Source organism: Mastacembelus armatus, chromosome 13 (assembly GCF_900324485.2).
Source record: "Mastacembelus armatus chromosome 13, fMasArm1.2, whole genome shotgun sequence".
Classification (NCBI taxonomy): Eukaryota; Metazoa; Chordata; class Actinopteri; order Synbranchiformes; family Mastacembelidae; genus Mastacembelus; species Mastacembelus armatus.
The window spans coordinates 11,071,091-11,086,531 of NC_046645.1; the positions used below are offsets into that span (position 1 = coordinate 11,071,091).

At 39.0% G+C, this 15,441-nt stretch overlaps 1 protein-coding gene across 1 annotated transcript in view; it reads left to right on the top strand.

The window, feature by feature from the left end:
- The window catches only part of ppm1lb (protein phosphatase, Mg2+/Mn2+ dependent, 1Lb), a 42,564-nt gene extending 28,162 nt beyond the window's left edge, over positions 1-14,402 (top strand). The window contains exons 2-4 of the mRNA XM_026298722.2: positions 2,447-2,663; positions 10,284-10,445; positions 12,036-14,402. Coding sequence (XP_026154507.1) covers positions 2,447-2,663; positions 10,284-10,445; positions 12,036-12,376 — 720 coding nt within the window. The 3' untranslated portion in view covers positions 12,377-14,402. The remainder of the gene's footprint in view (positions 1-2,446; positions 2,664-10,283; positions 10,446-12,035) is intronic.
- The last annotated feature ends 1,039 nt before the right edge of the window (positions 14,403-15,441 follow it).

The window sequence follows — 15,441 nt, forward strand, 5'->3', positions numbered from 1 at the left end:
CAACTTTCTTGCATCAAGTGCCATTTTTTGATGACACTAGCAAAAATTTTACTAATTAGTCTACAGTTTATTAGTTCAGTGCACAAGGATGCACATTTGAACATGCAGTGCTTAGTGCTAACCAGTGCTAACACTGCCCATCATCATAACCTTTGTTTGAACAAGAAATGCTTCAAATTATTCAAACTTCACACTAAAACAGGCCATCATACAGTTTCTTATTCATTTCTGTTTATTTTTCCCAATTAACATATAAACTCAGCGTCTTAATCGCCTCTCCATCCCACTTTCAGTTTCACCTCATTTTACTTTCTCCATTGCTTTGCAGTAAGGAGTTTTTGGAACTGACCCCCTGCTTATTCGACCTTCTCTCTCTGTCTCTCTCAGCAAGAATAACTGTCCCATTAAAGACAGTCCTGTACACTCCAGTTATTCAGGTTTTGCCTTCTCATCCTTTAGCTCTTCTGACATTCCTCCATTGTGCTCTTATTACTGCTGATCTCATTCCGTTTCCTCCTGCATGCCTATCTTTGTTCCTTGCCATTTTGTCTTCACCTCCACTCAACCCTGCTGTCAATGCCTCATGTGTCCTTTCCTCCTTTCATCCTATAGGCTGGTGCAGATGCTGCAGCCAGGTGTTTGACGCTTCGTTCTGGTTAGCCAGCCAGTCGGGCAGATGTGCGTTCTGTTCTGTCGAGGTTCCCTGCTGTTCCCAGGCTGGGGAACACACACAGTCACACTCTCTCAGTGACTGTTACATACTCATACAAACACATACAGAAAGGTAGAAGGAATGTATTTGGAAAAGGGGCATTTTAACAGACAAAAACAAACAGTTCAGACAATTAAACAGCTCTCCAATAAGCACAGTGTAACCGAAGCAGACAAAAGGCTTCCTGTTCTATTTGTGACCTTTGAACTCAACTTATGACACCTACACTCTACATGGTAACAGCAGCATGCAGATATGTCAGTGGTGGTGGTCTTCAGACAACAGAAGGGAGAGCGCCAGACAGTGAGAAAAGTTCTGTGATGACTTGCAGAGAGAAGGGACTGTGGGAAATGGAAAATGAGAGAATGACAGGCTCATATACATCCAAGAAAGAAAAACATGGGAAGTGTTTGGGTGTCAGTGGAGAAGATAAGGGAAGAGTGACGGAGCTTGCAGAGGAAGGCTTTAACAACGCTGAGGAGACATAACGAGAGGAGGAGATGAGTTGTTTTCGTGTGTGGAGAAGAAGTAGAGGAGACAGGGTTATCTGAGTCCTTGAAGGCAATTTCCCAGAGCAGAATGAGATATACGATGCAGAGAAAAAGAGAGGAAAGTAGAGATAGGAGAGACATCTAAATGGGGACATTGCATGAGCACTTGAGACATGGAGTTCATCTATCTGTCTCTGTCATATGACCTCAAATCATTACAGACAGTGCCAGGAAATTGCAAACGTCTTTCTCCTGCAGTCTTGGATGGCTCATTTTGTTTTCTTAAACTGCTGCTTTTCAATTACTGCAGGCATTAGATCTTTTGTAAAGGAAGACCATGTGTGAAATATGATCTGTATGAATCTGGGATGCTGCAGATCAGTGACATGTCAGCAGGGCATTAGCTGACATTTGTACTTGGAACTTTTTGCACTTCATGACCTTGGACTGGCTCGTCTTCCCCGCTCGGGACTGAGCCAGGGGAGGGAGGCATTATTTGCTCTGAAACAGCAGTGGGAATGTGTGAAAAAGGGTTTTAGTTGGTGTTATCTTTAGAATAACACGGATAGAGGTGAGGATAGAGTTTCTCTAGCTCAGCTCTATCCCACAGCAGGGTGCCAGTGTGAGTTGGTGTGTATTTGATTGGCGATGCACTTTTCCTTTCTTTATCTCTCGTTATCTGTGATTTATCATCTTCAGCAAGGCAGAGGGGACCAGCAGGTTACTGCCACTGCAGCCCACTGTGTATGCAACTTTCAAAAGACAGTGTGTATGCGTGGTTGTATAAACTATCCGATTTTTTTTTTTTTTAAATAAATTGGCACTGTGTTACAGTATTTTGTATCAAATATTTAGGAATTTAGATAAATGATTCTCTTTGTTGCTGCCAGTGCCTGGCAACTTCAAGGTGATGACAAGACTCCAGGGACTTACTGGCCCAGCCAAGAAATTGTTCCAGGACATAACTCCCCACAAGACTAAAACTTGTTATTTTAACATGTTGGGCTTTGTACGGATTAAATAGACAAACATATTTTGTGAGCTTTAAAGGTTTGATTGACTTTTTTTTTTTTTTTTAAATTACCTAAAGCCGGACAATATACTTTCATTACAGCAGCCATGATGGTGAATACAAAAATTGCCTTAGTAGTAATACTGCCTCTAATAGTGTTTTTCACCAAAGCCATTTTTATCTGTAGCCATCTAATTCTTTTAGCTGTCTCCCTCTGCTTTCCATTATCAGGCTGCTGCTGACTTTGCCAAGACCCACCTGCCCGAGGCTCTCCGTCAGCAGCTACTGACCTATGAACGGGAGAAAGAACGAGACAGAGAAAAAGACAAAGAAAGAGATGAAAAAAAAGAGCGAAGCGGCCTTTCCTATCCTTCCATCCTGGAACAGCAGATCTTGACTTTGGACAGAGAGATGTTGGACAAGCTGTCTGCCACTTACAATGAAGCAGGTTTGTGTATTTGTTCATTAAACACCTCAGCACCCTGTAAAAAAAATACCCCCATATATATATATATATATGTGTGTGTGTGTATACATATATGTATGTGTATATATATATATATATATATATATATATATATATATATATATATATATATATATATGTATGTATGTATATATATATATATATATATATATGTGTGTGTGTGTGTGTGTGTGTGTGTATTTAATGTGTGTATATATATATATATATATATATTTGCAAGTATGGTGATTTCCTGCAGTGGCTTTGTCTGTCTATATTCATTAGTAAGGATCTAAATGTGTGCTGGGACCACAACACTGGAAGACAGAGGACACATGCAGGAGGAGTTTGCCCATGAGAATCGCTCATTACTGGATACACAATGACAGAGCACTAACTTGTTCTCAGTGTTGTTTTTAAATATCTCTATTATTTTCTCTTCCACTGTTTCACTTGACTGTTGTTGAATAGCGACTGTCAGTGGCCCCAGGCCTTGCTTATTCAGCTGTTTAAATACAAGCTGATCTTCACATGGCTTGTAGTAATTATCTCTGGAGAGAGGTGGGAGGGAGGGTGACGCAAGAGAGAAAGGGAGAGAGAGGGAGAGCGATGGCAAGAGGTGGGAGAAGAGTCAGGGAAGGATGCACGTGTGGGAAGAGGACACTTTGCTGCGGAGAGCTATACAGTAGAGAGAAATGGGGACACCTGTATGACAGGCAGAATGAGGGGAGAACAATAAAAGAGAAAGGCTAAGGGGAGAGACAGGAAGGGGACAAACAGAGAGCGGCGCATTCAAAGAGTGGGGAGAACATGGATTCAAAGAGTGATGAAAAAGCTTGATCTGCGTGAACCAAAACAAAGGGTGACGAGAGAGCAAAGAAACAAACCTTGGGAGATAGAAGAAAGAGATCAGGTCCCACAGCAGACTCATGCAATGCAGACACATATGGACTTTGTTCACAGACATGTTTGACCTTGTTCTAGATTATATCACATCCTTGTTTTTATGATTATTCAAAGATAAAAGAAGTTTATAATAGGTTTTGCAGAAAATAACACTAATGGAGAAGAATTGTTTGCAGATTTTTTTTTTTTTTTTTGGTACACCAGAAACATTATTGGCTTATTGAGCATTGGGGGAGAGAGAGTTGAAATATAGTTTATAAGATGCAACATAGACTAACTGTAGAGACATAGTGCAACCTCAAGAATTCAGATTTCCTGTGGGAGGGTCACTTTTCCTTCCTGTTCTTGATTATATTAACTCACAGCAGAGATTGGAAAATTGAGACAGACACTATGAAAAGGTTTTGGTTTTGGACTAACTAATGGCTGAGCTATAGATCATTGTCATTCCTTTGGAATTATTAGCCATGAAAGCTGTCGATATTTTAGGGTTGTAGGTTAAATGAACAGTACAAACCCTGACTTTAGCCACAATTAAAACTAATGTGGTAAAATATAATCCAAACTCTTTATTCTTAATGTCCATCACAGTTGTGTTTCTGTTTTTATTTGTGTTTAAGTATTGTTTTTTGGCATTCATTCATTTTGGGGATTAAAGAGGTTACAGTAGAAAGCTGAATGGAAATTAGGATAGTAGACAGTGATGAAATAACAACAATGATTGTGGATGTTTTAGTTTGTTGTTGAAGTCCTAACCCTCAGATCAACAGAGGCCCCACTTTCACTTTAAAATTTAAGTTTTCAAATAATTGTTTAGATATGATACATAAGCTGTTATCTGCAACCTGGGTGATCTTCGAACTGAATAGGACTCTGCTGCACCAATGTCATAGTGTTCCCAGAGCTCAGCAGTCCCATTGGTGAGTTCATTGTTGTAGAAATGATGGCCAAAACTACAAATAAATAAATAAGACCCAAGCTGGAATACATATGAGTTCTACTGAAGAAAATCGATAAGGGGGAAGAGTGGGTAATAGTGTAGATTACAGTTAGCTAAATGTCTAAACAGCTGACATGTGACTCACATGTAAATGAGGTGGTCATTGGTATTAAAAAGCCTCATATGCTCTTGAGAACAATGGCTCATATGATGTGCTGATTGTTAAAGAGGAGAATTGAAATCTCCAAACCTGAAGCTCCTGGTCTGGAGGCAAAAGCTGATTTCTACCTCTCCAAAAAGGATGATACGCTGCAGTTCCATTACCTTTTGTAACACTCACCTGCTCTCGACCTCTTCATCCACTTTTATCCTTATCCTTTTCTCCTTTGCTGCTTCCACAGTCGCAGATAAGCATCATCTGATCTACGTTGCTCTCAAAACGGCCACAAAGTTGATATCTTCTGTTCATCCCTCTGCCTATGCCTATTCTTAAGCTATGTAACCTGTTGTGTTCAGGTTCCAAATATTTTATATCTGTTGGTATGTTTCCTTTATCCCTCTATATTCCTATCATCCTGTGTTTGAACAACACAGCAAGAAGGACTGGCTGTCTGGTCCCAGGCATTAAACTGTTAGGATGGACCTTACTGCAGTATTTGTCCTAACTTTCGTGTCAGCGTTTTGTAGGGGTGGATCTGCTGATCAGGTAATTGTTGTGCATTCTCATCACTGTATCTGAATCAACAATCACATCATTTAGGGCGCAGAGCTCCCTGCTTTCTGTCGTAATCAAGGCCAAAATTAAGCTGGCAGGGATGAACGAGAGAGGGAAAATAGAGAGATACACTCTCAGTTCAGCTCGCAGTCCAGAACAAGAGCTTATCAGATTTATCCCCCCTGTTCCTTCATCCCGCTGTTGTTTATCAGTGAACAAAAGTGCTTGAAAGGAAGATAAGAGAGATGGGACTTTGATGGAATGCCCAGGAGCTTAGTGTGTGTGTTATGGAAACAGTTTCCATAATGCAGTGTGGTATTCTGTATGCGCTAACATTTATGTAGTTGTGTGATATGTGCCCAGAGAATTAGTCCAATAATAAGCATGTATTGTTGTAAGCAGACATTGTTGAAAGTGCATACAGGCACATAAGGGCATTACACACTTCTAAGTCATATTAAGTGTTGCTGTGATGACACAGCTTGGTTGGGCCTGTAATTTCAGTGCTTTACTTTGATTTTCTGTGTGATTTTGAATAAAGCCCTCCATGGGTTGATGATTTTGGTTTCCTTTGACTGTTTTAAAGTCATTTTAGTAGAGATTTTCATCTTGAATAATTTGTTCATAAAGAGCAGATGTGTGATTTTAAGTGTCCCCTTATTGTGAAATGGTTAAGATTGACATATTTGATTAGATCAAGGAAAGTATGTGTAAGACAGTTTGTGCACCTTCATCCATCTTTCAAAAAAATGCCTCTGAATGTTTTTTTTTACTGCACTATGAAGTGATTCATAGACAGGTGACATAAAACACTGTATTCAAAACACTGACCCCTCTTAAATATATAAATGTCAAACTGACAAAGGTTGAACTGTGAGGAATTGCATTATTTTAGGAATCAAATATCTACAGTAAGGAAGTAAATGGTGACCCAGAGTATTGATAATGGATCAATGTACAGTGTATCACAATAATATTTGCAGTATATGATTATTTCTTGGTGCACCAGGCTAAACAGCCAGAGACAGTATAAATTCTGTTTTGTTTAAGTTTCAGTACTATATTATCGGTGGCTCCATTTTGTTAGCGCAAATCCTATTTTGGCTTTTCTAAAGTTTCTTCATTGCAGGGAGTCATTTCATTTTTGTTTTGTCACTCCACTGATGCTAATCGCTAATGTTTTTCTCATTGTTTTTTTTTTCTTTTTTTTTTTTTCATGAAGTGACTTCATAACTCTAAAAACTAAATGCATTTCAGTCTCATTTAACTGCAGTGGCACCAAATGGTGATGCCAACATTGATCTCAGAACCCCAGTTAGGATAACAGTGTCGTAATAATGTATAATTAATCATTTGTAAACATAGCTTACACAGCACTAATGGATCGCTTCCCACTCTCTGTGTCAGACTGCAAGCTTCTCATTTAAATGGTGACAAGTCACAGCAGTTCACTCATTTGACAGAGGTGAGTAGATCCGAATGAATCCCTTCGATTTATTTACCTTTAGGAATACAACCTGTAGCAACTGCAACATTATCAAAATGTGACCTTAACTTTGACCTTATAGTGGGGCTTGAGAAAGTTTTGCATAGGTTACTAAAGACTTGTAAATCTACCAAGTAATGAAACCGAAATAAGGCAAAACACAAATTTCTACATTGTGATATTGAAATAGTGACTTTTTTTTCTACCCTGAAGTGGATCCACTTGCTGTCACTGTGGCTTATCATTAACTGAAGCTGGCTGTTTATTTGTGCACGTCACACTGTGGTTCACTCACTCACAAAGATGTGTGTTAAAGAATACACTCCAATGAGGCGGTTTAGACAGCTGGTGTACCCAGCTGCCAAATAAAGGAGTGTGGGTGTGTAGCTGTTCAACAAAAGATCAAAAATTGATAAAGCTCCATTTTACTGGTGGATGGTGATCCTCACATATTTCATCAGGGCATACTGCTTTTTGACTCCTGTTTTGCAGCATAAGTACCCACATGAGTATTAGTGTCAAGACTTAGACAAATAGACTTACAGCTGGCCAAGACAGAATTATATATCTCCAGTACACAAAAAGACAAAATGCTTCCAGGAATCAAGGTCAAAGTAAATTAAGAAGCAAAAAGATTAAAATACCGTCCTATTTTAAAGGTTAAATAATGCACAGTACAGATAAAGGAGCACTGGGAAATGTGTAACTTAAGGGCACGGACGTAACGTTGATTAAACATTTTAGGAAGACCCAGTCAAACCAGACTGACATCTGAGATTTAACAGTTATTCTCATCATTGCAGTGATTTTGGCTGCTGACTTTTAAATTTACAAAGCCCTGGTGAGTTTCTCAGCAAGAAGACTTTTTTTTTTTTTTTAAAGCAGCTCCTGTCACTCCATGACAGCTAAGTTTGTCATCGCAGAGAATTATCTATCATCTCGAGCAAGTGTTAAATCTTTGCAAGTTTAATGTTGGCTCTCAAAAGTGTCCTCACTGCCTGAGCTCAACATGAAAAACTCCTTGAACATGTCTGTGCTGTACTGTGTAAGACATCGCAGCACAAGGCTTTTTGTTTTTTTGCACCCACCCAGTCGGCTGTGTAAACAGGGAGGAGATTATCGTAAAATGTGGGGTGTGGAGTTAGTAAGAAACAAGCTTATCAGACACAACTGAATCACAGGCTGAACTGTCAAGTTGCACTGTGGGTAATGCAGGTGCCAGACTTTCACAGATTAAGAATAAAACAGACAATAACTTTGGTCCTACTGCGCCAGTTTTGATCCATTTTTTTTTATCTGTTATCTTCCTGATCCACAAAGTGGATTTGTCAATGTTGCCATAATCAGTGTATAATTATAAACGACACCTTGGTCCACAGGCCTATCACATAATATGATTTACCCAGAAATAACCTGAATGTCACTACAGTTTATGGTAAGTAATCATCTACCTTCTAAAAGGAACAAGAAACACTCAACAAAAGTTGGTGCAAAAAGCTAAATTTCACTGAAATCTCCTAAAAGGCCGAGCCTGGCCCCAGTGCAGCCACCTTCCAAAGATAGAAATGAATGATGGAATAAAAACTACACAATATAAAAAGCAAAGACTGTCAAAACCTTCATGGTGACGTATTATGCAAATTCAGAGCGAACAACAGATTTTAATGAAGCAGTTCAAAATTATGTTTTTTTTAAAAAAAAAATAAAGAAAAAACAACCCATTATTATAAATGTTGAGTGCAACTACAAGGAGAACAGATTCTAGAGAACAGATAGAAAAATCAACATTGTGTTTGGACTAATAGGCAAGTAATTCTTTTTTTTTTTTTTTTTTTTAAGAACAGCCTTTGAAGAAGTCATTGAGCCACGATGAGCAGGGCGGTGACAGTTCTGCCCTCACATTTTTCACCTAAATGCCAAGCAGCTTGCTTAAGAATATAAATCCATGGGATCTGTTCTGGTGCTGCATGGACACTTACGCTCTCCAGAATTATGGAGAGCGAGGGCACAGAGTCTTTGCTGACTCTGAGAGAGTGAATCAGTGCAATGATTCAAATTGAGACTAACCGGGGCTGAGATGTTAATCTTATTGAAGTGTTGATGGTGTGCCTGGCCAAGCTAAGCAAATAATTAGCATGAGCGCAGGGTGCATGTTGGGCCATGGTGCCATTTTAATAGGGAATGCTGAATGTGTGCTTAGCGTGGCTGGGCTAATTGGGGAAGGGCGTGCTAAGAAGGCACCTCGGTCCATTATCTCTATCACCATGAGAACAAGTTGAGGATAATTAGCTGGACAGCATAGCACAGGGCAGCAGCAGGAATAGGCACGAGCAGCAGGCATGCATACAATGATGAAACTAAGAAATAGATTTTTCGCAAATTGCATACAACTCTTAGTAAGTAATTTACAATTAAGTGGCATCAGCATCCACTTCATTCATCTTAGCCCTGCTTCCAACTGGTACTGTTTGTCATAACTGTTTTCTGTCTCTTCCAATTTTCTGTGTATCACTTTTTTTCCTTTTTTTCTCAGCCGAAGCTATAAATGGGTAGAGTAAAATCTTTGCCCTGCTGAGAAATAATCTCTTTGTCTTTCTTTCCTCATATCTTTGCCCTTCTCCAACCTATAACTCTCCAACCTTCCTGCACTCTGACTCTTCATTTCATCTGCGCCCACTGTTGCCTGTTACCTCTCCCTCCCATTTCATTCCTGCCACACTGCCTGTATCAGGTCTAGGACAGGATAGCTGTGAATGAACGGAAGAACAGTTCATGGAGGAAATAGGTGCATTTCAGTCAGTCTGTCAACATCACGCCAAAATGTGTAACTTTAAAGCGAAAGTCTCCAAACTCAGTAGGTTGTCCGCATTCTTATCACAGCATTTAAACCAGCTTTGGTTTAGTCTTTTCTCTGCCATGTGGGATATTTTTATTCTAAAATCAGGAGTGTCTGTACTTTAGTGTCTCCCATTTTGCTGTCATCCTCCCTGTATTCCCTCCTCCTCTCTCAGTCTGGGTGGTCCAGGCCAGTGGGACCCCCTACTTTCTCCTCGTTTTCTCCCTCTCTCCCATGTTCCCCTCATTCTCCCGTTTTGTCTTTGCGCTGTGTGAGCAGATGGCCAAACAGGCAGATCTGCTCTTTCTCTGCAGGACTTTGGATCTTACACAATAGGCCTCAGATTCTGAGTCCAGACTCTGTTCTGTCTGGTTGAGAGGCTAAACAAAGAGGAAGGAGAAGAAGAAAAGAAAGCAGTACAAGGAAGAGAAGCTGCTTCAGAGAGGCATTGCACATGCCTTCATGTGTTTCACTTCTGTGTGGAACAGTAGTGTGTATTACACTGTGCTTTTACTCAGGCTGTGCATTGTGAAGATAAAATTAAAACCAAAAGCAGACTGGTCAATTAATTTTCCAGAAAACTGACAATATTAGACTGATACAAAGTTAAACACAGAAAATTGTTTCCATTTTACCCACTCCAATTTTGATATATTTTTTTCTGCTCCTTCTTCATCTTTCTGTACCCCCCTCCTGTTCCTCTCTGTCATCTGCTTCAGGTACTACATGTCTGGTGGCCCTGCTGTCTGATAAGGAGCTGACAGTAGCCAACGTGGGAGATTCACGCGGAGTTCTTTGCGATAAAGACGGCAATGCTGTTCCTCTATCGCATGACCACAAACCTTACCAGCTCAAAGAGCGCAAGAGGATCAAGAAGGCTGGTGAGAAAACAGAAAAAGCTGCGTCCAGATCAATAGATTTTTCTCAGGCATTAGTATAAAAACTACGGGGGAACATCAAAACTCAAAATTGTCATGAAAGCATTAAATAAGTCTGCTTATGATCAAAGCTAAGCGCCATTATCCTTTTGTTTCTCCACGTCTAGTGTCTGTGTGCTCAGGCTGACATCAAAACCTAGTGACTGATAACACAGTCTGTTTCTAAAGCAGCATGTTATCAAATGCAGCCAGACAGAGCATATTATTTAAGGTGCATTTGTAGACATAATTTTCCCTCCTGCTCTATCTGTGTACTCTGTGCTGAGGAGAGGAGAGTTTGATGGCAGGTTGCCAGATTAGTCAATCACTGTGTCCACTGTCAGGATAGCCCACCATCTCCACCTAATGGTCAAACTGGGCACTGAAACAAACAAAAAAAACCCCATTGATTTAGTTTGCATTATGTTGATGTTTACTCATTAACATAACACCCTTGAAATTATGATACTGTAGATGTTTTCAGGTTTTCTGCTGTTTAACTGACCTTCAGTGAAAGGCAGACGCATAATGATTTCATTCTCGTGCAGTAACCACTACTAGACCAATAAAAGCTGCTTATGCAGGAGCTCTCTGTCATGGGATAGCTTTATCTTGTTACAGCAGAGTTTGTCCTTCTCTCTCTGTGACACATTCTTGTAAACACAGTCACTCAATTAATGATCGAAACTCTACACCTACACTACAGGTTCCTAGGGTGGAGCTGATGATCTGATTAGATTTGCACTTGCTGCATAAATTTAAATATTAACAAGTGAAAACAGATTTTCATTAAACTGCTTTAAAGACTCACAATACCAGAAGCACAGCCTGTAACAACCAATCAGAAAAAGGCAAATCCCAAATCACAAGTACTACATCGGTAAATGATTTTAAAAAAAACAAATGTGATAATAGTAATAATCAATCCTATCTTGATTGTGTCTTTCATTATTTGTAAACTTTTAAAAATGTACATTTCTGAAAATTTACTTTGTATAAAGAAATGAGACAAATTGTTGACTCATCCTCGTCCTCAATTTAAAATAGCCTGAGGTGGCCTGAACTCTCAATTTTAGTATTTTTTAAATTGTGGCTAAGGACCTACTCACTAGTAGCTATGACCACATCCTGACCTAGTATGGAGGTCCTCATCTTATCCTGTCATTTCCAGCAAAATTCTCTGGTTGCAAATGTGTTGAAGCCTGAAAGGACACACAGCTGCACTCATAGCATGTGACAGGAATCTAAATGTATCCAACACAAACTGCTCTCTTCATGAGAATGAATGGTGAGCAGTAGGCAAGTGATAACATGTCAGTGGCACACATCCATATTAGTTTTTGAACTTTGATGCGTGATGTCTGACTGTGCTCTCAGAGTAGCTAGAAAGATGAGTCTTACTGCCAACTGGTTCAGACGAACAGCAATGTTACCTTTGTGTGATAATGAAGAAGAAGATATCTGTTTCTCTTCTTATTCTCACCTTTGCACTCCTCATGCTTTCCAACATAAATGCCACCACCCTTTACTCCCTGCCTCTGGCTTCCTCCTCAGGTGGTTTCATCAGTTTCAATGGCTCGTGGCGTGTCCAGGGAATCTTGGCCATGTCCCGTTCTCTGGGCGATTACCCTCTGAAGAACCTCAACGTTGTCATTCCTGATCCCGACATCATGTCCTTTGACCTGAACAAGCTGCAGCCAGAGTTCATGATCCTGGCGTCCGACGGCCTGTGGGACACCTTCAGCAACGAGGAGGCAGTTCGCTTCATCAGGGAACGCCTGGACGAGCCTCACTTTGGCGCCAAGAGCATCGTTCTCCAGTCCTTCTATCGTGGTTGTCCCGACAACATCACCGTCATGGTCGTCAAGTTTAAAGGCAAGGCCAGTGAGCAGTAGACCTCCCATCCACCCCGTACATTACCTATGTTATGTTTGAAATAAATAAATAAAAATAGGCTTATGATAAAAAATTTAAAACCCAAGCCCGCAACTTTTTGAGTGAGAACTATTTGTATCAGATATTTCTAGAAGTTAGCCCATCAGCGCATCCCCTCTCCTTTACTTTTACTGCTGTAAAAGTGGCACTTGTAAGAAAATGTCTTTCATTACAGCTTAGCCATATCTTTAAGTCACCGTAATGCAAGCTGGGTCACTGTTATGCAAATAAACAAATTTAGCTTGGTGCAGCTGTCTGCACACGTGTGTGTGTGTGTGTGTGTGTGTGTGTGTGTGTGTGTGTGTGTGTGTGTGTGTGTGTGTGTGTGTGTGTGTGTGTGTTTGAAAACATGTTTAAGAAGAGAAACAGTGATAGATGTGCCTGTCTTTGTTTGAAACTTGCACACAAGTGTCACATTAACAACTCATTCAAATTAAGGCGTACATGATATATCCACTTACACATTATTTCAAACATGAAGTCTTTCATTCAGTGTCTAGATTTTTACTTCACTAACTCAGTGTTTCCACCTTGTCTAATTGTACTGACATCCACCACAGTGACTGCACTGAGAATTCTGTCATTCAGCATTTTGGCAGGTTGCTTTTTTTTTTTTTCTTGATCAAACATAAATATGAATTTTTCCCTTTAATCAGAAACAGCACAAATGATAAGATGCCACTGCTTGTTCAGATAGTACCATTCATATTGTACAGCAATAGAACCACTTAGATTGTTATGTCACGTTCGCGCAGCGTGAGAATTCTTCCTGATTCTTGATAAAGTTAAGTTAAAGAATTGCCCCATTTCATAAGTTTAACTGTTGAATGTCTTAGTCCACTTAAAATGATTGCCGTTAGTTTGTGTCTGTTTTGATGGTTGATAACTTTGAAAACCTTTTAAAGCTGAGACTTTGATGTACATTATACTACACTGGTGAGCCTAAAATTACTGCTGATGATGTGATAACTGTTGGATAATAGTTTAGCTTATAAAGAAATGTCACTTTGAGTGAGTACAAAATGTAAAGCAGTCTTTTTCAAGCAATGCATTTCCAGATAATGTAGTGATGTTCTGGTAACATCACATTATTAAACTGACAGATAACCATTAATGATATCATAAAGTTCTAATGTAAACACTGACTGTTATTCTAAAACGTGTAAGAAAGGTACTAAGTTATATCATTATATAATAAACATTCTCAACTCATATATGACTTTAATTTAAGGTTATACTAATTGGCAGATATCATTTTATAAATTATATTATCTAGGAATGTACATTGACGTGTTCTGTTTACAACCTTTTTAAATAGGTTTTAATTATATATTGGTATGCTATTCTGTTATCGGACTGTTATAATTTACTACAATTCACATCAGATAAATATACTGGCTTTAAAGTGTCATGTATTGATGCCATCCTCACTAAGAGAAAACTCCATCCAGATCATTACTGTTGGAACCATAACACAAAATGTAACAAGCCTTTGAATGAAATGCATTGTTGTTGCCTTATGTTTTTTTTTTTGTTGTTTTGGTTTTTTTTTTTAGCTGTTCTTTTCTAGTGATGAGGGCTGCTGACTAAACTGCTCGATCATACCGTGCACAGAACCCAACCTCAGCATCGTACCTTCCTTACTCACAAGCAGAATAGCGTTGCTGAAAGAAGGTCTGCAAGAGATATGAAATTGTAAGATGAATGTACATACTTTCCTCATGTCAGGGCCACCTTTCCCCTGTTCATACAGCCATGAAGAAAACAATGCACCGATCACTGGATTGTTTAACTTCACTGCTATGTAACAGATAAAATGTTCTTTTTCTGTTCTCATTCGTTCTTGATAATGTACATTACCGAATGTTTAGGTGGCATTTGTACTTGTTTTTGTTGACTTTAATAAACTGTAAAATAAAAAAATATTCAGAAATTTCAAAATATAAATCTGAAAGGTAATATTAAAATCACAAAGGATAATAATCATTTTCTGTGTTGTGTTTTTCTTTTACAAAAAATATGCACTATAAGTAACAAGAAAAAAGCTAAATGCCACAGACATTTACTGAAAACACATCAAATAGTGTGCAACTTGTGGATTCAGGGGAAAAGGAAGTAACACTAATATGTTAGTTATTGCCCTTTGGCTAAACCCATATTATACAAAAAGCACTCTAAACAAAAACATGAATGTTGACATTTCTATTAAATGATAACTTGTTCTTTGGCCAAGTTTTTCCAAAAAGTCAAAGGGCATTTTCTTCTTCAGAGAGAAAATACAGCCAAGAGGTTTAAAAACGTTTACTTGAAAATCACAAAATAATCCTTAACTTCTTAAAAGCTTTATTGTAGTCAATCTATGCCACCTGCTGGGTATTCATTACAACAATCCACAATTGCTTATAGCATGTTAGGGCGGCGAAATAAACTATATTTTGCCCTTGATATTGTGATTCTAATCCATTTGAATTTAACCATATTTTGCGAGTCAGTGAAATAAAAATAAAGAAGTCTAAACATTTAATTAAAGTAAGGATATGTAGCACGCCCAGTGATGTATGTTGGGAAATGCAACCAATCGCTCATGTATCATGAGGCACTGATGTATTTAAAAATACTTTGTGTACTTCTGTGACAATTTAACTTTTAGACTGTGTCCAATCCTGCTGAAGTACCATATCAATGCAGTGCTTTATCATAATTTAAAATGTGTTTTATTTATACGTAGATTCATCTATTATGAATACCAATTTCCCACATACTATTTTTGCTAAGGGATTTCTGGAAACCTCATTTGCCACCAGATTTCTCTGTGATGTCATTGCAATGGGACTTTGAGACAGGAAGAAACACAATCTTCCCGTTGCACCAAACATGGACTTCCTGGCTACGCGTGTGATGATCTGGGGCAGGTGGTGGGATGTGAGTGCACTGTACTGAAGTAACTAGAGAACCAGAGATGTCGTCCCAATTGGTTGCACGGTCATTTTAGATATAAATAGCTTTACTGAAAGCTACACAGAGG